This window comes from Ylistrum balloti, unplaced genomic scaffold (genome assembly GCF_031769215.1).
Source record: "Ylistrum balloti isolate Yb309-2 unplaced genomic scaffold, AGI_CSIRO_Ybal_v1 Utg369920, whole genome shotgun sequence".
Lineage (NCBI taxonomy): Eukaryota > Metazoa > Mollusca > Bivalvia > Pectinida > Pectinidae > Ylistrum > Ylistrum balloti.
In genome coordinates, this window is record NW_026782038.1 from 566,567 (window position 1) to 591,522 (window position 24,956).

The 24,956-nt window shown below is 35.3% G+C and overlaps 1 protein-coding gene across 1 annotated transcript in view; it reads left to right on the forward strand.

The window, feature by feature from the left end:
- Positions 1 to 24,956, forward strand: part of LOC132546903 (WD repeat-containing protein on Y chromosome-like) — a 47,160-nt gene that overhangs the window by 10,565 nt on the left and 11,639 nt on the right. Inside the window, exons 2-12 of the mRNA XM_060210630.1 lie at positions 17,051 to 17,300; positions 17,897 to 18,043; positions 18,316 to 18,378; positions 18,604 to 18,829; positions 20,136 to 20,182; positions 20,437 to 20,574; positions 20,779 to 20,988; positions 21,170 to 21,361; positions 21,578 to 21,841; positions 22,027 to 22,191; positions 22,507 to 22,659. Coding sequence (XP_060066613.1) covers positions 17,051 to 17,300; positions 17,897 to 18,043; positions 18,316 to 18,378; positions 18,604 to 18,829; positions 20,136 to 20,182; positions 20,437 to 20,574; positions 20,779 to 20,988; positions 21,170 to 21,361; positions 21,578 to 21,841; positions 22,027 to 22,191; positions 22,507 to 22,659 — 1,855 coding nt within the window. The remainder of the gene's footprint in view (positions 1 to 17,050; positions 17,301 to 17,896; positions 18,044 to 18,315; positions 18,379 to 18,603; positions 18,830 to 20,135; positions 20,183 to 20,436; positions 20,575 to 20,778; positions 20,989 to 21,169; positions 21,362 to 21,577; positions 21,842 to 22,026; positions 22,192 to 22,506; positions 22,660 to 24,956) is intronic.

Below are 24,956 nucleotides of genomic sequence, written 5' to 3' on the forward strand. Positions count from 1 at the left end.
GAAAGTCTATTTTATTGTGCCTGTAGTGAGATTCCTGAAAGTCTATTTTATTGTGCCTGTAGTGAGATTCCTGAAAGTCTATTTTATTGTGCCTGTAGTGAGATTCCTGAAAGTCTATTTTATTGTGCCTGTAGTGAGATTCCTGAAAGTCTATTTTATTGTGCCTGTAGTGAGATTCCTGAAAGTCTATTTTATTGTGCCTGTAGTGAGATTCCTGAAAGTCTATTTTATTGTGCCTGTAGTGAGATTCCTGAAAGTCTATTTTATTGTGCCTGTAGTGAGATTCCTGAAAGTCTATTTTATTGTGCCTGTAGTGAGATTCCTGAAAGTCTATTTTATTGTGCCTGTAGTGAGATTCATGAAAGTCTATTTTATTGTGCCTGTAGTGAGATTCATGAAAGTCTATTTTATTGTGCCTGTAGTGAGATTAAGATTTAATCTTTTTCATTAATTAGAGATAAATTTCATATTGTTTTTTTTTTATTTTTCATGGACCATATTTTTTGCAAATAGTGTAGAAAAAAGGCTTGTATTCTTGAAGACTCTGAAGTCGTATTAGTTCAATATCTGTAATCTCCATTGTGACCTCATGATATAATCTGCATTATGTAATGCACCTAGTGATTCAAGTAACATCTCATGATGTCACAATATGTTGTATGAGTTAGCACACAAAATCACGATACCTCATCTTTATTACAGTGTCACTTATTAGTTGAAAAGAATCATCTGACAAGGTGATGAACCATTATTTCCCTAGGGAAATTAACATTGCAGTTCCCAATAGTATGTGCTTACATGGTAATGGTAGATATTACAATATAAACATCAGAATGAATGCAATTTTTAAGAACAAAGACACAAAAAATTTCTAGGAAACAAAAATTTCAATGAGCTATTTCAGAGATTTGCTGAAGCAGCTGGCAAGAACTCATATTTAAATTGTACAAAACTGTATAAGTAAGCTGATATGATGAGCTTTCATTACAAATAACTAATGTTGATTACTCTTGTTGTTATTAAGCAATGCTAGTATTGTCAATTTAAAAAAGAAAAAATGGTGTTTATTCCATCACCATCAGATAGTGGGCTATTCAAATTGCTCTTAAATCTGCTGTCTGTTCCAGGATTATGAGTGACATCTGTTCATAAACAATATTTATAACTATGCAATATATATGCTATTTCTTGAAAAGTATCAGATACTCTTTTTCAAATTTCATAGTAGGTCTTCTTAATTTGGGGACTAATCAGAGAAAAGGAAAATGGCTGACAGGCAGCCATCTTGTATTTTGACTATGAAAGTTTGTTTTTTCTTAGGAAGTTCATAAAAAGGGTTCTTTCTCAGATTTTATGTATAAGTTTTCTTTATCCAGTCTTGTGCTGTTTAAATTTTGGGCTGCTGAGAAAAAAACAAAACAAATAAACCTTGCCATCAGGTGGCCATTCAATTACAGATTATTATCATTATTTCTTAACAGAAGTTTATTGATTTAATGTAAGAAAGAAAAAATTCACAAAGAAAAGAAGAGAAGAAAAGGGAAAATATCAAACTTTAAAGATCAAAGAGTTGGGTGGCAAGATCCCCTTTTTGATCTCTTGCATAGAAGATTTCTTCTTCCTAAAATATAGTTATTATACTGTTTTGTTTCAGGTTTCAGAACAATGTCTTTGGTCACAATGTATGTATACTTGTCTGCAGAAATGCAGAAAAGGTACTGAACAACAGACATAAAGACCTGTTGAATGAATGAATAAATAAATGGTGAAATCTTTTATCGTTTGATCACAGTAAAATTTTTAAACCACATTTGTGCCATAAATAATTATAGTGTTATCATTTAAACTATAAAAACATTTTTCTGTATAAATCTACTTGTTCACACCACAGTTGCCATATCTCATGTAAGCATTTAGATTCTAATATGGCCTTTTATCATTCTTGGAGTATCTGACCATCAATCATTATAAGTATTGATAACGGGAAATAAATTAAACTTCAGTTGATAAATTGTTTGTGACAGTTTTCAAAAGCTGTAGTCGAGGAGTGAGAGTGAACACCTCCCAGGCAGTGTTATATCTAAAGCCATCACTAGTGTAACGTAATTCCAGGCCGCTTTTACTGTTTGTTCTATTGAAGAGTCTATAATCTGTTTTGTTAGACCTGAAGTCAGAGGTCGTGTGTTGCCAGGTGTCCCGACATTTGTCAGTATTTGGTTCTGGTACCCAAGTCTCCATTAAGACATATAGAGAAACCTGCTTTCTGACACAACCATTTATTGTTTTCATTGATTTTTTTCTGACACAAATAAATACCTTAATACATGTATATAACCATTATCTTCCGATAACTGTGAACAAATAGGCTGAATGTATATACTTAACAAGTAAATGTGGCACTGTTTTGTGATGTTTAATTTCTCACAGTATTGAATTAGTAAAAGGTGGTTGTTTGAGGCTTTGTCATTGATTTGTAAGGGTTGGAACAGTCAGAGGGACGCCCAGTCTGCAATGCCTGCAGTATGGTACAGACACCCATATAGTCCCCGCAGTTTGCTCTACGGATTAACCTCAGCGACTATGATATTCTGTACATTGTAGGTCAGGAGTTTTGTGAGTAGAATATTTCAGACTTCTTACCATATTATATGGTATATGAACAGCTAATGAAAGTGGTGTTGACTGTGCTTCTACCTCCAGTGTTAGTTGTAGGGTGGATACACCCAACACTGCTGCTGCAGTGCCATGTCGGTAAAGATGGCCGAGGACAGGTAAGCTGATCCAGATTCACCTGAAACATGTCTTAGTGCTTTAAAATATGCTAGTCAGGGTCTTTAACTATAACAATAAAATCTTAACTTTAAACAGTTGTTAAATAGTATCTTATATTGATGGTATAGATACAAATTTCACTTTTAACAAGTTGCTTGATTTGGACACAATGTCATATGCTGTGATTTTGGTTAAAAGTTAGATATGCTAGCTGCAGAATATTATTGATGTCTTTTAGTAAATATGTTATATAATGTAGATTTTTTTATTGTAATTTGTTGCCAGGCAGATTCAATCAGTGCTATACGTTATACACATATTTTGATGATTCACCTGGTTACAGTAATTTTTTTTATCAACAGGATGATCAATTAAAGATAAGTGTAAGAAGTTTAGAAACTTTGATATCTTGATTGACTGTAAACTTACTCTTAAATGTGCTACATAGATTTACCAAGTGTTTTAATGTCTGAGGTCACCTAAATCTGTTAATGGCTGTGGACACACTGTCACAATAGTACATTCTGTTGGTATCTGACTGCATTTGGTGTATATATTAAAGTGGTCAACATTGCAGACATCAGCATCGCTACTCTTTCTAGATGTATAATCAAAGATGACCACTGTATGTAGTGTGTGATTGGCTGATGTATATGTATATACTTACAGCTGTAAGCATTCATATGGAGGATTTATGAGTTAGTTTGTACTCTCTAATAATAGATACTCAGTATACATATCAGGTTCTGATCATTGTTCATTTCACTACATGGTTATAAACGTGTCTTATATTCTACAACCTAATATGATCCTGAGGAGTACTTGTTTGTAATTTTGAAGAATAGTAAAGCATATAGTTGGACCCTCGCTGAACTGTTTATGTTCTGCTGTAATTAAAACTTTCGCAGAAAAGCAATCCATTTCTAAAAAAACTTTCAGCTCTGAAAAAAGAAAATATTCATCAAAAGGCAACTTGACCTCTTGATAATGTAAATTTTGTTTTAAAGTTGGAAGTGTAACAGTACAGTCAGTTGCCCATCTGACTTCACCACCAAGGTGATGAGGATCCAAATTCTGCTTCTGTCACTACCCAAGATGGTTTATGTTTCTCATGAAAGGGTGATTCAGACTGTGCTAATTGTGAAATTGACGGGTTGTGACATTTGGCATTTATGACACAATGCTCATTACTCCTGATAACGTATGATGGGCCTCCAGCATGATATTCAGTGAGGTGGCCACCAGCTGACTGTTGATTGGGTGATAAAGCCAGCAAACAACCCTTTTATGGACTGGGATTAAGACTTGATAAAAGTATTACAAACATTGCACTGTCCTTTGTAAATCTGATTATATTTCTCTCCAGACTTATGATGGATTGACTTGACGCGTATAGATAAATTATGATTTGACTAATGTTATACACCCTAGACAGAAGCACAACACTCTGCTAAGGACATTGATTAGATCTCTGATTTCTGTTTGGTAATCAATTACAACAGAAGATAATCTGCCTGTCTGTCGGAGCCCGTATCAGATTGCTTTATTAATTTATAGAGATCCTTAGGTAAAATAATACTTCGCCTCAAGGTTGAATTGTAAGTCTATATTAGCAGTAAGGGGGATTGTCAGTCTGGGATAATTCTGGGTACCAACGTCCACGCTATGGTGAATAAGTGGTCCAATTACTTTCATTAAAAGGGCAGGTATTCGTTAGGTTGATTAAAAGGCTGATAAATTATAGGTTAGAAATTGATTAAAAACGTAGGTGTATTTCAGGATTGTTGATGTTTATGTAATGGATCAGTCCACATTTGTCTGGATTAACGTCTGTTCACAGGTGCATAACAGGCAGAAATACAACTATGTACATGGAATGTATTATACCCAGACAGAAATAACAGGTGTGTTGATCTTTGTCTAATTTACTGGGACAATACACATGTATTCAGCTTTCAGAAAATCTATTAATAATGCAAGATCTTAATTTGTATTGGAAATGGAACTTAATGTGTTTTTACCAGCTCCCAATTTATCTCTTGGGTTTAATGTGATTATAATGTTGTCATGTACATAAATTGGATTGATAGGAATGCGTTTATACCTGTGTGAATGACAAAGGATATGTTTCTCTGATCCCACACATTACATCACCTCTATCTCTCAATGTCTATCTTGACTATAGCTTTAGTACGGTGTGATTGAGAAATCTTCTATTTCAAAAACAAATTATATACACCGACAAATTTGATTAAAAGAAATCATGTCCTCCTACAGGTATGGTGTGCACTTAGACCCTGATTAGAATGGCCCCACACCTGGCGATACCTGCCAGGTAAGTCTAATGACACCTCAAGCATAGCTTGGCTGTCAGGTATAATCCTTACAAAAGTAAAAGTGAAATCTGAGGATTCCCTAATCAAATGAAATTTGACGAGGGATATAGATATTATGTTCTATCCCACCTGTAGATAGCTATTGATGTCTGTAGACAGATTGTGTTAACTGTTCTAACAAGTTGTCACCACACCTGTAATCTTAATATCAGGTTGTCTACACTTGGATCTTTACTATTTACGTAAGCACAGAAGAACGGCCAAAGATATGAAATATTACACTAGTTTTTGATAGAAACTCTGAATGTACAAACTGTTGGGTTAATTAATTATCTCTGTGATTACAGTAGATAGTAAATTGTTCTGGACCAAATGTCTAGTCTGCTCATTGGCTCCTGTCTTTTATTTCCTTGATATTTCCTTCAAGCTCTTACTTAATTTCTCAGTAGTTCAAACAGCTGAGTTATTTTGATGTGAAAATTTCTGATTATGAGATTGGATGTAGTTGACTTACGCTTTAGAAATATCTGTAAAGATCTTTGAATTATGGTTCTTGTTGGTATTTGTTGGATTTAGATATGATTAAAATGATCAGGAAAACAATTGATCAGTCAGTGATGAGATTGTCAATAGTTGTAGAGCATCAATACTTTTGGCACCTCTCCTTCCACCTTTTCCCATCTGAAGGTATTGTGAAGATAGTAGTGTAATTATTATGTAACATCTAGACGGCAGATAGCTTGACGAGTATGATATATTAAATTTTAAAATTTGATAGCAGGTAGAACTAAGCTATATCTAACCTTATATTGTGTCTACATATATTTCACTGATTTTGTCCCAGATAAAAACTTTATACACCTGGCCACAAATTAACGTTAACAATACAGTTCACCTTTTGTTTCAGATTTATGTCAAGATATCAGAATTATGTGGGAGACTGTTCTCATATTACATATACCAGTCTAATTTATCATTATACCTTGTTACAATATACCCTGTGTCATTTATTAGTGACCAAAGTCTTTTCAATACATCTTCATTTTACGCTTGTATTTTTATGAATGATAGATATTGACCCATTGTTTTTTTATAGTAGGAACACAAAGCAGAAAATAATTATTAATAATTATGTTTTTCCTCAAGGCACGGTAGAATGAATTCATATCCTTGTCTATACAGTATAGGTTTTTGTTTAGGTCACATAAGGGGTTGGCCCAGAGTCGAAGGCTGATTGTCAGCTGATAAAATAGATTTACTCTTCCGAGACTGCATGGTTCATATGTACATATAGCTGTCCTATGGAGATCTATATGTTATAAGAGACTATGGTTAGTGGGGTAAGCTTGGAAGATCATTGTGTTATTATGGACCAAGTATGACATAGTGTGGACAAATTGGTCAAAGTCTTTTGGGCAGAACTATTGGATGTCAACTGCCATTCTCGGGTCGTAGGAATTGATGGCGACTGAATGGTATAATGGGACTTTTAACATCCAAACAGCTGTACTTCAGTGGACAAAGGTGAGAGAGAAAGTGTTTATATATATCACACAGTAGTCAAGCATTAACAGTTCCTTTTAAATTGATTACCCCGAAGGGCCAAGTTTTCGCCAGCCTGATATCACAAATCTCAACGACAGTATGTTCAACAAACATCTTGAGAACTCTTCACTACTGACAGCTTTCAAACAGTGGATGAAACGAGGATGTTTTGGAGTTTAACCACCTGTTATTTGTAAATATTGGATGATTGACATCTCGTATAACAATGGCAAATTTGGTGACTGATCGAGGGCCAAAATCTGTCAAATTTGAGTTACCCATGTAAGTATTACTGTTTTATATATGTAAAGTATATTTGCATAGATATATATATATATAGAGCACAAAAATTCTATGAACTTGAGCCAAGAGGGTATTTCCCTTTGGTTGTATCAGACTAGAAGGAGAGTTTGGAACCTCATCATCTGGTTATGTGACATCTGGATTAAGTTCTCTTTCCACTCACAATGACAAATTAAAATTTGGTTTTTAAGACATTAATGTGTGCTTTCATGCTGTCTGGAGTGTGAATGACATAGAAAAGAAGGAGGGGGATGTTAGGAGGGAGGTGCTAGTTTGAAAAAGGGTAACATTCTTTCTTCAGCATTTTATATCACAACAGGTCTTATATAACACTTGGTTCATCCATTATTGAACATCCTTGACTGTTATGAGGGTTATACTGTAATAACAAGTCAGAGATATACATATATAAATGTTACAAAACTAAAAGGTTTTGTTGCCAGGATTAGCATGTGGGATATACATTTGTACCCATGTAGTGCTAATGATGATTACAGCCTTAAGTTTAAATGTTTTGAATTCAAATCTGCCAATTCAACATACGTGGTGTTAAGTTTATTTAAGTAAACAACTTTCTTTAAACTCACAGATAAGGAACAGCCTAATTCTGCTGGATACATGTATATTTTCACATGTTGTTATTGGGAAAAAGCTTGATGTTTTCAGTGTTTGATTAGTTGCTAACTACCATTCATGTATGTGAACTCATTGTTCCCTCAGAACAAAATGTAGGGGAGTGGTGACTATTATCCTCATCACATGTTTGTGTCTGAGTCTGAGTATAGCTGTGCTAGCAGGATGGAGGACAATCAAACATGACATTCTTGTACATGTTTCTTCACATGGAGGAAGAGCCATATTCATTTTCAGAGATATTGGCCAAGGGTCAAGGTCATTTTGGGTCACTTGATAAAAGCTATCTTGAATATAATTCAGGGGTGACAGCTTTATAGAGGATAATCCAACTTTGTATATAATTGAGAACACTTGACATAATAATCTGAAAGACCTGACAAAACATTAGATAAATGATATCTTTCACAGTCCAAGGTCAAATGTATCTTTAACAGGCCAAGGTCAAATGTATCTTTAACAGGCCAAGGTCAAATGTATATTATTTATATCAATGCTATATATAATCACCGGGTGAACAAATTGTTTCCAAGGGCAATTATTGCTGTAGTCACTTTTAGACAAATAACTGAAGTTCCAAAAGATTTTTAAGTACTGATGATAAAGTGGTAATTAAGTTTTCTTAAGTTTGTTAATTATTCAGATTTTATGTTAAATGATTTCACTATGAAAGTGTGTACATGCAGGTAACCTATCAGTCTGTTGAAAATCCCCATTTCTCTCCACCAGCTCATTCAGACACACAAAGTAAGCACTAGAATTGGTTTTATAATTCTTGTGAAATTTCCATACAGTACCACAATCATTGGAAGCTTAGTCACAATTTAACATCACATTCATACTCTCAAATCATGTATAGCTCCACAAATATTTGAAGGTCAAAGGATCTCAAGTCTACATGTCAAGTGAACAATTGGTGTGTTTGGCTACTTGGATTGACTAATCATAGGTCCTAGGCCTGGTGTATATTGGTATAAGGTAGCCACGCAGCCCATGTAAACACAGCTACAATACCCCCACAAAACTCTCATTCTCAATGGCCAATTTAGTAGTACCTGTGTATTTATAGTATTATATTTCAATAAAACTTAATTTCTGTTATTAAAAGATAATATTCGAACTGTAGGGTGACATCTTTTATTATACAGTACATAGGACCAGGTGTGACTGTAAAGGTTGAATTGGGAAGACATTTATATAATTCTATGTAGAGTTGTCTCTAGATCTTTGAATGATTACAATCAATGTCTTATTGAAAAGGCAACCAATTTTCTGACTATCGATTTGAGATGCCAACATAGGTGATGATTTTCAAAACTGCCATGAAGCATGTATTCTACAGTCCCTTTTTGATATTGTTTCTTACCAATGTGCAATATAAAAGCTCTTCAAAAATCAGAAAGATTTTCAAAATTTCCAAGCTTGTGCTTGGAGTTCAGAATCTCATACCCAGACTTCGAAAAAGTGGGGGAATGATGTCTTTACCATCGACTTCTGTCCTGTGCTACAGGTCCATCAGTGCAAAATTGAGTCCATATGTGTCTATGCATATCTTTTATTCATGACTTTTTGGTTGATGCATGTTGGGAAAACCACATAACACTAACTAAAAGGGGATCACAGTGACCTTCATTTCAACCTTATGTAAGAGCATACATGTATCTCCCTTCAGTTTTGTATTGGATTTGTTGTTTCAAGTAGCAGAAGCATGTCAGTGTGACCTGTATAATATTCAAAGCTGTGAACTGTGGATTTTTATACCTGTTTAGATCAATTTTATAAAATCTGCAAATTCTATGTACTAAGAGGAGTTTCCATTGGTGGCTTTATCATTAAAGGTAGGCATCTAATTGGAGAAATGGTTCGGATATCTAGTGATCTCTGCACAGAATCAGTTTTAGCTCACTTAGAATCACATGTAGACCACTCAGAATCACATTTAGACCACTCAAAATAACATTCAGACCACTTAGAATCAGTTTTAGACCACTCAGAGTCACATTCAGACCACTCAGAATCAGTTTTAGAACACTCAGAATTACATGTAGACCATTCAGAATCACATTTAGACCACTCAGAATCACAGACCACTCAGAATCACATGTCGACCACTCAGAATCACATTTGAATCACAGACCACTCAGAATCACATTCAGACCACTCAGACCATTCAGAATCACATTTAGACCACTCAGAATCACAGACCACTCAGAATCACAGAATCACAGACCATTCAGAATCACATTTAGACCACTCAGAATCACAGACCACTCAGAATCACATGTCGACCACTCAGAATCAGTTTTAGACCACTCAGAATCACATGTCGACCACTCAGAATCACATTTAGACCACTCAGAATCACATTAAGAACACTCAGAATCACAGACCACTCAGAATCACATTCAGACCACTCAGAATCACATTCAGACCACTCAGAATCACATGTAGACCACTCAGAATCACATTTAGACCACTCAGAATCACATTCAGACCACTTAGAATCACAGACCACTCAGAATCACATTAAGAACACTCAGAATCACAGACCACTCAGAATCACATTCAGACCACTCAGAATCACAGACCACTCAGACCACTCAGAATCACAGACCACTCAGAATCACATTAAGAACACTCAGAATCACAGACCACTCAGAATCACATTCAGACCACTCAGAATCACAGACCACTCAGAATCACATTCATACCACCCAGAATCACAGACCACTCAGAATCACATTCAGACCACTCAGAATCACAGACCACTCAGAATCACATTCAGACCACTCAGAATCACATTCAGACCACTCAGAATCACATGTAGACCACTCAGAATCACATTTAGACCACTCAGAATCACAGACCACTCAGAATCACATTCATACCACCCAGAATCACAGACCACTCAGAATCACATTCAGACCACTCAGAATCACATTCAGACCACTCAGAATCACAGACCACTCAGAATCACATTCAGACCACTCACAATCTGATTAGATTAATGTCAATTTGTAATTACCTAATACCTCAAAATTATAAACAAAGATTTTGTAGATGTGAATGAATTTCTTGTATGTTATGTGAGAAGGGGACTGTAACAGATCCTTTTGACCTCTTTTCTGATGTTCTATACAGGGGAAAGGGAAGCCTTACATGCCACAATAATCATATGATATACTCTTATTAAATTCTAGGCCAACAAGGATAAAAACTTAATCTTTATAGATACCAGTACATGGTTACCAGCATTTGAACTCCTCGTAGATTGAATTAAGGTAAAACTAGTGTTAGAATTCCTGTCTACCTGTCATTGTTTGTTTGGCGTCATGTTAAAACATACAAAGATGTTACCATCACTACAATACTGTTCGAAAGAAACAACTTGTCTGTCAGTTGTTTGAATTAAGATTTTTGGAAGAAAAGTCAACATGACTTGAATGTGACCTCCATTAGGTATATAATTAGTATGCTTTACTTACCTGAGGTACATAGATTATGATAAATATAGCTGTAACAATGTTCATCTCAACACCTGTTCAGGTGAGCCACAATATTCCCTTCATTAGTAGATGAAAAGGGGGTTTTGTTCAATTTTACACACTGGAAAATTTAAAAGGAATGTTGGAAACCTCAAATTAGAGGTGTGTCTGGTGACAGGCTGAGAATCCATCATACAGACAAAAATGACATTGTATGACAAATTCTTTTCAACAGTAATTGTTTGGAGATTATTTGTGTACTTAGATAGGCTCGGAAAATGAAGAACTGTAACACTGTATATCAATGTGATAAGTATTAAGATGTAGTGAGAGTCAGCTTGATCTCATTGTATTGTGACAATAATGTCTTAATGCCTGAACTGTTTGTAGAAGTCAATCTACATAATTTGTGTCAGGAGAGTGAATTCTGTGGTGACTTAATCTTGTAAGCATTGGATAAGTAGTTAAAGGCTCAGAATAAAAGTTATTCTTTGTTATCTACTTGGGCTAAAACAGATATCTGAACATAACCTAGAGAAAATGAGTTTTCTGTTTTTTGTTATGAGCTAGCAATTACTCTGCTTTCTTGATTTGGAGAAGGGGGGTGGGTTATATTTAGCTCATGATTGAGGTCTATGCTTCATTAACTTAAATGAGCTATGTTTCCAGTTTGCATGATGACTATACAGTTAGGAGTCTGTTATGACAACTTTGAATTTTAATACAGAAAAATTGTACATGTAAGTTATGTATGTAATCTTTATTGTTTCATATATTATTTTCCCTCCAACCCAATCACAAACCTGTCTTGAAGATTGGCATCTGATGGTGACACTACCGTTTCATATATGTTAGACATGTGACTAAGATTCATAAAATATTTGTAAATTCCCATGAATATTCTGAACTTAGTGACAACCCCAAGGATTATAAAATCCAAAATTGGTAACATTTCCTGAAAATTCATCAGGATAAACAAACTCAGTTGCATTTGTTGGACCTCTGCCAATTTCCAAGGATATTTTAATCTGTTGATCTCAAATAACGTTTTTGTCAATCTATAAGGGTCTTTTGTTTTGTCGATTCTCTAAGGATCTATCTCTATTGATTTCCAAGGTCCTATCTGTCTCCGAGGATATAATTCTCCGTTGGTTTTCAAAATATCTCAGGATCTTTTTCCTTGTTGATCTCCAAGGATCTGTCTTTCTCAAAGGATCTGTCTCTGTCAATCTCCAGCAGTTTGTCTCTCTGTCTACCTTTAAGGATGTGACGATCCTTTTGGTCTTGAATACAGCGATGCTACACCTTACTGTTGCTATGGTAAGGAGTAGACATCTTTACTTATACATGTTAATTATTCATACAAATGGGAAGCAAAATAGATTTCCTTTACCCTCTGTAATGATGAGAGTTATGTAGATCAATGATATACAATCAATTTTCACATCTCAATAACTACACTCACATAGCCAAGTCGATCACTAATGGTAAGGAATGGTATTTTTATTGTTAAATTCAAATCAAAATGAACAACTGGGTCAAACTGACATGATATCAATTGTTCAAACAATTACAGCAGAGAGCTTCTGTCAATGAACTAATCGTTATTGATGTTTTTAAATGTGCGAAATTCTTGTTTTGTTGAAAATAACATACTGAAGTGTCCAGACTACATGTATACTTTAGTTTTACTGATGAGTTCAAGTTATGAAGGACTCCTAATGTACTCATATAGACTATAGATAAACTAAATGTCAAAGTCCTGATTTTGTTGGCTGGAAGGCTTATACCTTCTGAGTAAGTTTCAGAACATAATTATGCAATGCGGTTTCCATAAATTGTATAAAATTGTGCAGTAGCTTTCTCATAAAGTTTGAAAATTGTCAGGCAGTGTAGGAAAGTGTAACAGGTCATTTCGTGCTATAAATGTGAATTATAAAGCCTCTAATGTTGGTAGCATCATTAAATGACCTGAGAACCCTATCACAGATATACCACTCGACTGTACTATAACTTTACGATGTTCAGAATATACAGTACCGTATGGTGACCAGGAATATTTTTGAAATCCCAGTAGGATTCTAATGGGATATTTTCATTTTAGCTTTTGACCAGTTGTATCTAGACTGTAAAAAATAGAGATGGACATTCTAATTTATTTTGATTTCTGGTAGGCCTTGATGAAATATTTTGAGGCTTGTATTAACATCTGCAAGTCTTTCTCGATTATGTCTGTGTAAACAAAAGCCATTGGGGGTAGGCTTGTCTCATTCTTTGCAGTGATGCGTGATACCCACTCTAATATGTATAGATACTGTCTGTATATATTTATAGTGTGTGAAGCATGCCTAGGCCAGAGTAAGACAAGTGACTGTAGGTCAGTGTCTCTAGATATCAGAGGTCCTAAGTTGAAATCTTGGTCTGAACCTGTTGAGTTACATGATAATACAGTCTAGTAGTGTCTGTTCCATATGATGGTTTAAAACCTGGTGTGGTATATGGAATTCTTTTCAACATACTGTGAGGTTGAGAGAAATAGATGATTAATAGTAATTTATATTTAATCATTAATGTTATCACTGATTTGTTTATTTCAATGCATGCAATCAACATCAAATTCACAGTACCACCTGCAGTCTTAATTACCGGTATGTTAATTACTGTTTTTGTATGCCCTTGGTTATTAGCTGGTGGGGAATGATATACCTGTCCAGGTGTATTGATCAGGTGAGATGGACATATCGTGTTTAATTTCCCTCAGCAGTTATTGGCTGTTTGTTTAGGCAAATATTAATTGGCCAAAGTGATCAATATGTACCTAATAGAAAAGTAAGATATTGTATTGTCCATTGTCAAACCTTCCATAGCTTATTGTTGAAAACCACAGAACTAGAAAACGTATTGGAATGGCATTCCAGAACATCTATTTTATGGGAACAAAACCCATTTCTCCAAACACATGTAATGAATAAAAGATGAAAGTGTTTCATTTGTTGGAAACTTTTCTAAAAGACAATTTGCTGTTGGGATGTTGTTTTGTTTGAATTCTATTGTGACACATTTTTGAGATAAAATATATTTTATAATGTGACTCAATATGTGTATCAATATTTTGATATTAGGATCCAGGTATTCTGGCAGCTGTATATGACAGATGTTTTCACTGTAGCAGCGTTCTAGGTTTGAGAAGGTGATTAGCTAAGGTTAAATCAATGTTTGTTAATATTTGTGCTGAGTATGTTAAGAGTTAGTTTATCAGATAATGTAGTCAGTTGTTTAAATAGACACAGCTCTGTAAATCAACCCCAGGGTGTCACCTAGACTTACCCTACCAGGACGTAGTAAGTCACTACAAGATAACACAGAGCGCAGATACAACCTGAGAACACTCTAACTACTAAGGAAACACATCACATAATGCAATGGAAGTCCGCGATATAGTCACTGCTTAGAACACTTACAGAATGCACAAGATGATAACTCCTCTTAAACATTGAACATAGAACAATAGGATAAAGTCACATGGCATAGGACAAGTAATGAAACTTTTAACATGAAAAACTTCCTAACCATGCTATAAAGCCCCTCCAAGAACACTTAATGGAACACTTTTCAACTTCTTACAAAATGCTGCTCGAAATTCATCATGGTACTAGATTCTGTTCATGGAAGAATATATGGATCCAGTTCTGTGATTTTTGGGACTCAAATATTTGAGTCTTGGACTCCTGCCTTTCCTGTTGGAACTCAAATTTTGAAAACCTACTGTATCTCTTTGTTACCGTATTCTTTGGAATTGGTGCTCACCAGAAAAAAACTTTGCAAAAATTATTGCAGTTATATAGTTACCAGGGTAGGCTCCGTGAAACCCATTCTTTTAAGTATTACATTGTTTGTCCTATATTTAGATTCATCTTACATGAACTTATCAGTGTAATATTACTGAGGATACTTAACACTTTTATTGTATATCCAGCCTCAAAGAATCCAGTATGTAGTAATTACATGGTCTTAAATTTAATATGAGGATTTGTCAACCTTCAAAGGATGTTATTCCCTGCAGCCTGCAAACTTTGGGGATATTAGTGACCTTTCTCAGGTCAACAAATCCTCGCATTAACCTAAATAAAGGCAATAATTGTGTTATATCACCCATCAAGACGTATTATGGAAGACTTTGTGGAACCTTTCCTTGAACTCCTGATGTTCCTCAATTGAACCCCATGGAATTCTACTCGGAACCCAAGAAGGATTATATTATTGATGAATTTGCAGAACCCTTTTTTGAACCCCTGATATTCCTTAACTAAACCCCTTAGAATACTACATGGAACCCCATAATCTCCCAATGACATTAATTACTTTGATGTTTGAGTTCACTGGATTCGGTCAGTCACTACAATTTGAAGATTCTGATCACTGTTTCCTTATTTAACTCTGAAATGAAAATATGATAGACTGTGGTCAAACATCATGGAACTGTAATTGAAAGTCTTTGGTTGGCGTGTTTGTAATTATCCACCAAGACCTTCAACATAATCACGTTTTTTGTGTATGATTAATGGAACGTCCCAGCAGTTTACAGAAACATTTAATGTATAGGGATAGATAAGGTGGCTTTAAAAAGTCTGATGACGTGAATAGATTCATATATCTATTGATTTGTGGTGGAAATCCTAAATTTATTTGATACAAGATACAAATTGACATCTGATCCATGTTTACATGTTGAACCTTGAGATAACTGCTTAAATCTAAGGGAAAAATTCATTTATACAAAACGGTCTGGTGCAAGTTTTTACTGGCTGTATGTCACTTGATGTGTCTTATAGAAAACAGAGCACAAACTGGATATTCCTGTGAGAATATATTTAGTGTTGGAGAACACCACTGGAGACGTACATAGTAAATATTTTTAAAACACTACTTGATATCATAGAACTATGATAAATCATGATAGGTGATCAGGGCTAGTATTTGTGAACTTCAGACACAGACGCACGACAACAGAGGTCTGGGGGTAAGGTAAATCCTGTCTAGGGCAGTGTTGAACTCTAAACCAAAAAGACTTTGAATAAACCATTGAAAACCATAGAGCTACACTCAAACTTACTAAGAGATCAATGGGGATATTCCTCTGAAACCATAGATGCTATAAACAAACTACAGAAAACCATAGAGCTGTAGTTAAACTTTCTTAGTGATATTCTTTAAACCATAGAGGTTAGAAACACTTCCATGTTGACCATAGATAGCTGCTCTGTGTGTGATTAATGTGTGTATCAATTCTGTAAGATGTATGTCAGGACAAAATATCCATACAGGTTTCTTGCTCGAGAACATGGACCTAGAAATGATATGAATTATTCATAATGATAAAAACTGATTTCACTAAGGTGTCATATTGATCTCAGTATACTTTATAAAGAAAGATGTATGGAAATATCAAAGGTAAATGTTGTCAGTGTAATTAATTACCTCTATTTATGTCAACCAATGCTATAGGAATATCAAGGAACTTTGGATGGAATGCTTGATTCAGTATTGTATAAAATACAAAAGTTTCAAGATCACAGGTCAGTGATCATGTGCCTTAGCCCAACCTTTATCTGTAATGTTTTATCTGTTTGAACTTGAAAATAAAATCTTGGTTTATATTTTTCAATTAATCATGTTTTGCAATATTTTTGAAAAATTAATTTGAAAACTTTGTGGTTTTTAGAAATATTTTAGAACACTAAAATGTTTGAATGTTTAGGCTGAGAATTTGTCATCATTGACTTTAATATTTCATCTCAAATTCTTTAATTAAAACAGCTAATACATATGTCTAGTTAACATAGAATCATGAAGAGTACAGATGGTTTGTTTTTATCTGTTTGCAACATTGACCTTGCCATTTAATTAAAAAGTAATTAAGTCTACAATAACCTTGACCTGTAGTGATTATTTAATGACTTTGACCATTCTTTACAGTTTTGGGGACAAAGACAATAACACACGTCTTGAAGAGCTGATGAAGCTGCATCACCTTCAGAAACTGATGAAGGAGTTCAGTTACTTTAAACCTCCAGACATCATTCTACAGGAGGCCACAAGTTACTTTCCTGCTAAAGTCCAGAAACGTGTGCCAGGTGCCATGAATATGGTAGAGTTTAAGGAAGCATTTAGCCGTGTTCTGGAGACCCATGAGTATGATGAGTACCTGGAGAAACTCTTCCAGAAGGTAAATTTGTATAAGCTAATATGATATATTGCTTATATGATCAAATAAGAATATCATGATTTGAGATGTGAGTACATAGGCTCTCTGTTTATGTGTCTTATCTGGTACCTGCGACCTTTGACCATCTGAGCTTCCATAATTGATAGAGTTGTAGGATATGATACATGTATATCATATGTGACTTCTTTGATATGTTACATAACTATATCATTTTGTGTTATTTCTGACCTTTGACATATTGTGTTGCCTCTGATCTCAGACCTGTGTTAATTTTGACCTTTGGATGTGTTGTGTAGTGTTGCTCTGACCTCTAACTTGTTGTATGATATGTTACCTTTAAATCAAACCAGTAGTTAAAGTGTTGCTTCTGATATGTTATTTGTTGTGTTTACTCTGACCTCTGACCTAATGTGTTTTGTGTTACCTGTCACCTGTTGTATGTTGTGTTAATTCTGACCTCTGACCTGATGTGTTTTGTGTTACCTCTTACCTGTTGTATGTTGTGTTAACTCTAACCTCTGACCTGTTGTGTTTTGTGTTACCTCCTATCTGTTGTATGTTGTGTAAACTCTGACCTCTGACCTGATTTGTTACAGCTGGACACTACTTGTGATGGCTATGTAGATTGGAGTGAATTCTGTACCTACATGCTACTTCTGTATAGAGAGAATGACTATATGAGGACCAAGAGAGAAATTCCTTTCCTGGTGGAACCCAAGATCAGACATATTGTGCAAAACAAGGTTAGACATCTGTGATACCTTGTTTAATTATTGATGGGTATTTACTGCTTCACAGAAAAAATCTGGTGGGGACCTTTACTGTAAATCAATATCAAAATAAAAAAAGGTGAAATTGAGGATATTGGATAACACAGTGTAAGCCTTAATTAATAGAAGCTTTGTCGTTATTTGAAAAGATCTCTGAGTGATATGGTATCTACAGTAATTTTTATTCAAGAAATGGTTTAATACTATTATTTGCTCAAGTAACTAAATGATTAACTTGTTTTCAGCAAGAGCAGTCGACAAAGGTTCTAGCATCAGAGAATCCCAGTCGATATGTCACAGTAAGCAAGGTAAGGGCCTGATTCAGACCAACTCTGTACATCATTATCTGTGTGATGTCAAAGTCACTTCAAGTGCTACAGACATATGTTGTAGGGCACTGGATACTCTGTGTAATGTCATCATAGTCTTACTTAGTTACCAATTTTCTCGGTATTCTTAGTGTCGACTTTGTTAATTCTTGAAAATTTAAAGACAGAAACTAAAGTATTAATTTCTAACTTATGCTTTTATAGGAAGGAGCCATCACAGTGTGGCAAACCAACATGGTGATGGAGAAGACTTACACGATATCTGATGATGAAACAGAACTTAATGCTCCAAAACGTCGCTTTAAGATGTGGGTGACTGATGCCATTTACCTTCCCAACTGTAACAAGCTAGCCCTGGCCTCCACCAGTAGAGATATACGTATATTTGACTGTTCCACCAACCAGTGGTTTGAGGAGTACAACCTCTTTGGTAAGACTTGACAGTCATTTTGTGTCCCAGTGGTTTGAGGAGTACAACCTCTTTGGTAAGACTTGATAGTTACACTCCATCTCAGTGGTTTGAGGAATACAACCTCTTTGGTAAGACTTGATAGTTACACTCAATCTCAGTGGTTTGAGGAGTACAACCTCTTTGGTAAGACTTGATAGTTACACTCCATCTCAGTGGTTTGAGGAGTACAACCTCTTTGGTAAGACTTGATAGTTACACTCCATCTCAGTGGTTTGAGGAGTACAACCTCTTTGGTAAGACTTGATAGTTACACTCCATCTCAGTGGTTTGAGGAGTACAACCTCTTTGGTAAGACTTGATAGTTACACTCCATCTCAGTGGTTTGAGGAGTACAACCTCTTTGATAAGACTTGATAGTTACACTCCATCTCAGTGGTTTGAGGAGTACAACCTCTTTAGTAAGACTTGATAGTTACACTCCATCTCAGTGGTTTGAGGAGTACAACCTCTTGGGTAAGACTTGATAGTTACACTCCATCTCATTGGTTTGAGGTGTACAACCTCTTTAGTAAGACTTGACAGTCATTCTGTGTCCCAGTGGTTTGAAGAGTACAACCTTTTTTTTGGTAAGACTTGATAGTCTCTATGTGTCTCAGTGGTTTGAGGTGCACAGCCTTTTTGGAAAGACTTAGTGGTGCCTATCAGATTCTAATTATTGCCTTTTACACTGGTTCCAGAGTAGGAATAGTGTATCAAGCCTGAGATTAGATGTATTTTTTTGAGATAATTATGGTATAAAAGATCTATTGGAATTATGTCTTAGATTTTGTTACTGAGATTTCTACAGAATTTGTATGGTAATCCTCCAACAATTACACTATAGAATCACAGAGTCTGCATAAGTCAGGACTTGGTTAAATGCAAAACAAGTAAATAACATTCTCTGATGATTTGTTAATAGCAATGGATTATGTTGGTGTGCCTATCACTAGACATTGACTTATTGTGGGTTAAAAACATTAATTTCAATTTGACAAATTTGTAAATTTTATCAACAGGATTTGTGAATGAGACAAGGATGGTTTGTAATTAAGATAAATAAAGTTCATAATTACGATAAACATGATTCGTAATTAGAATTGATATAGTTTGTCATAATTGATATAAATGCTGATTGTGACTAAAATGAACAGTTTGTTATGAGGTAAAATAGGTTTTTTAATCCAACATATCAATTGTCTTAATGATGTATGGGATGTTCTGGTGATACCTTGAGAGGAGGATTATTCTGAAGAATATGTATATTTTTTTCTTATAATTTTAGCCATGTCAGATGTCCCATACTGTTTTGATTACTGGTATGACAAAAAAGTAAGTATAGTGCTTAGTGGTGCATTGTCAATTATAACTTGTCCACAAGTTAGCAATCTGAAAATGATTTCTCAACAGATATGAGGGAAAAAAAACAAAAAAACAAAAATGAATTGTAAAGCCCTGCTATATCTACTATAAGACAACTTTGTGAAATAATGACTATAAAAATCATGGAACATAAAAATACTGATTTATTTTCTTGTGAAATATAACATGTGAACTAATGACTGCCTATTGTATATCACCTCCAGAACCCCGCAGCAATGTCTGTGCTTATATTTGGTGTTGATGCTGGTGCTGTTCATGTGTTGTACTTCAAGAAACCTCTTACTCAACTGTTTGAGACAGCTTTTAAAAGTGAAGATGGAGCCCAAAAAATATTTTGGAGTGTAAGTATGTTTACCAGTATATATTGATTTGAAAAGATGTTTGATTATCCTTTGTCACAGAGTAAAAGTCTGAAGGTTATAAAGAATTACAATGATCATCTTTAACTGAACTTTTTAATTATTTCTAAATGAGAGAAAGAATGAGTGAAGGGAAAACTTTATGAAGATTGATTTATCTAATGCATCTGTTATATTCATTTGCAGGAAGTGGAAAAAGGAGGGCACTCTCGTTATGTAGGACATGAAAAAATTTTACATGATAAAGTTCAACAAATTCCACCTCATCTTATCCGACAAGTGCAATATATCCATAGCAAAAACTCTATCATTTCATCTACAAGCTCACCAAACCGATCCATTGTCATCTCCGACATCAACAAACTTAAGAAACAATATGTGTTCAACATCGAAAAGGTAGGAAATAATCACTATTGTTAACAACAGAGAATAAATCTAAAAGAATATTACACTGTACAAAGGAACATACAAGATATGTATTAGTATTTGTCAACTTTCTCAAAGTTCTCATAATCATTACATGCAGAATAGTTATTTGCAAACCATATAACAACTGAAGTGTTTGATTGATTTACAGGGTATAGAATGTTTTGATTATAATCAGAATTTAAACATTCTTGTGACTGGAAGTCTTGATCACATTATACGGTTATGGAACGCCTATGTAGCTAGCCGACCAATCGCGATGTTGGAAGGTCATTCCACAGGGGTCATTGGGGTGAAGATTCATGAAGGCCTCATGCAAGTGTTCAGCTATTCAAAAGATGCTGTAAGTACTAAATAGTGATAGAAAATTATAGTCAGGTGTAGAGGTATTTTAAGAATAAACAAAGAAATTCAGTTTTGATAGGAAGAAGTCTGTGTTAATTGAAGAAAATATTAGTGTTGCAAATCTGGAAATATACCTGTCCAAGAAAGCATAAGAAAACATGTACCTGTTGCCTGTATTACATATAAGTACCAATATGACTTTTTGTATCTGCAGGTGGTGAAGGTGTGGGACATTCGTGAACACACCTGTCTACAGACAGTGGTGCTTAAGTTCCCGAGTAGCATTCATGGGCGTATGCCGGAGCACGGACAGTTCCCCATGCACCTGCAGCCGTCGCCCCAGGATGCTCTTATTGTGACTTGTAATGATTACCTAGGAATGCTGAAGCTGGGACAAACACACATACCCAAACAACAATCTATTACCACCCATGACACTCAGCTGTGTTCTGCCATCTATAACCAACTCTTTAAACAGGTACAACACTGATATCAATAAAGCTCTGTGGTTCATTTATAGGTGAAGCAAATTTTTTTTCTCCTGTTAATGGTAATTTTCTTTTTATTTATGAAAAAGCTGAATATTGTATTGTGATATCCCATGCTTACTGATAAACCAAATATCTACTGTCTATGGTTCTTCCAATATGTTCAATGTTTAAGGTTGTAACTGGCTGTGATTCCTCAAACATTGCTGTCTGGGACCTGGAGAGTGGAAGTAAAGCAATTGTTTTCTCTAACGCACATGGAGAGGAGGAAATCACAAGTATGGTGTTTGATGAGTCTTGGAGAAGACTTATCACAGGGGCACGCAACGGAACAATTAAGGTAACTATTCCAGGAGCACTAAATGACACAGTTAAGGTAGATACAATGACACAATTAAGATGAATATCATAGAGCCACACAATGGCACATTTATGTTGAATATCATAGGGCAGTGCAACGGCACAATTATGTTGATTATCATAGGGGTTTGTTATAAGGAATTAAGGTAAATGTCACAAGGTGTTATTCTTTGTTACACGACACATGTCCAATATCTTTTGTTCCATATAAAAAAACATATGTTCCTTTTCACATGACACAGTATGAAGGGCTATAGCTTCAATATGACAATGATGATGTTACTTTTTGTCTTAGGTGTGGAACTTCCAGAATGGACATAATCTACACAAGTTAGAGGCCGTAGGGGAAGCTGAAGTGACTGGCATCGTCCCTGTCATGGACAAAAACATCATTCTTGCTGTCGGCTGGAGTCGCAAGATAATAGTTTACGATGATTCAGATGCTGATGTAGGTGGGATGAGAAAGACATTTATTCTTATGTCTATACAGTTAATGATGATTCAGATGCTGATGTAGGTAGGATCAAAGACAGATTTATCCTTAGGTCTATACAGTTTGTGATGATTCAGATGCTGATGTAGGTAGGATCAAAGACAGATTTATCCTTAGGTCTATACAGTTAATGAAGATTCAGATGCTGATGTAGGTAGGATCAAAGACAGATTTATCCTTAGGTCTATACAGTTAATGAAGATTCAGATGCTGATGTAGGTGGGGTCAGAAAGACAGATTTATCCTTAGGTCTATACAGTTAATGAAGATTCAGATGCTGATGTAGGTGGGATGAGAAAGACAGATTTATCCTTATGTCTATACAGTTTGTGAGTGATGATTCAGATGCTGATGTAGGTGGGATGAGAAAGACAGATTTATCCTTAGGTCTATACAGTTAATGAAGATTCAGATGCTGATGTAGGTGGGATCAGAAAGACAGATTTATCCTTATGTCTATACAGTTTGTGATGATTCAGATGCTGATGTAGGTGGGATGAGAAAGACAGATTTATCCTTAGGTCTATACAGTTTATGAGTGATGATTCAGATGCTGATGTAGGTGGGATGAGAAAGACAGATTTATCCTTAGGTCTATACAGTTAATGAAGATTCAGATGCTGATGTAGGTGGGATGAGAAAGACAGATTTATCCTTAGGTCTATACAGTTTATGAGTGATGATTCAGATGCTGATGTAGGTGTGATGAGAAAGACAGATTTATCCTTAGGTCTATACAATTTATGAGTGATGATTCAGATGCTGATGTAGGTGGGGTCAGAAAGACAGATTTATCCTTATGTCTACACAGTTTATGATGATTCAGATGCTGATGTAGGTGGGATGAGAAAGACAGATTTATCCTTATGTCTATACAGTTTGTGATGATTCAGATGCTGATGTAGGTGGGGTCAGAAAGACAGATTTATCCTTATGTCTATACAGTTTGTGAGTGATGATTCAGATGCTGATGTAGGTGGGATGAGAAAGACAGATTTATCCTTATGTCTATACAGTTTATGAGTGATGATTCAGATGCTGATGTAGGTGGGGTCAGAAAGACAGATTTATCCTTATGTCTATACAGTTAATGAAGATTCAGATGCTGATGTAGGTGGGATGAGAAAGACAGATTTATCCTTAGGTCTATACAGTTTATGATGATTCAGATGCTGATGTAGGTGGGATGAGAAAGACAGATTTATCCTTATGTCTATACAGTTTATGAGTGATGATTCAGATGCTGATGTAGGTGGGGTCAGAAAGACAGATTTATCCTTATGTCTATACAGTTCATGAAGATTCAGTTGCTGATGTAGGTGGGATGAGAAAGACAGATTTATCCTTAGGTCTATACAGTTTTTGAGTGATGATTCAGATGCTGATGTAGGTGGGATGAGAAAGACAGATTTATCCTTAGGTCTATACAATTTATGAGTGATGATTCAGATGCTGATGTAGGTGGGATGAGAAAGACAGATTTATCCTTAGGTCTATACAGTTTATGAGTGATGATTCAGATGCTGATGTAGGTGGGATGAGAAAGACAGATTTATCCTTATGTCTATACAGTTTATGAGTGATGATTCAGATGCTGATGTAGGTGGGATGAGAAAGACAGATTTATCCTTAGGTCTATACAGTTTATGAGTGATGATTCAGATGCTGATGTAGGTGGGATGAGAAAGACAGATTTATCCTTATGTCTATACAGTTTATGAGTGATGATTCAGATGCTGATGTAGGTGGGATGAGAAAGACAGATTTATCCTTATGTCTATACAGTTTATGATGATTCAGATGCTGATGTAGGTGGGATGAGAAAGACAGATTTATCCTTATGTCTATACAGTTTGTGAGTGATGATTCAGATGCTGATGTAGGTGGGATGAGAAAGACAGATTTATCCTTATGTCTATACAGTTTATGATGATTCAGATGCTGATGTAGGTGGGATGAGAAAGACAGATTTATCCTTATGTCTATACAGTTTATGAGTGATGATTCAGATGCTGATGTAGGTGGGATGAGAAAGACAGATTTATCCTTATGTCTATACAGTTTGTGAGTGATGATTCAGATGCTGATGTAGGTGGGATGAGAAAGACAGATTTATCCTTAGGTCTATACAATTTATGAGTGATGATTCAGATGCTGATGTAGGTGGGATGAGAAAGACAGATTTATCCTTAGGTCTATACAGTTTATGAGTGATGATTCAGATGCTGATGTAGGTGGGATGAGAAAGACAG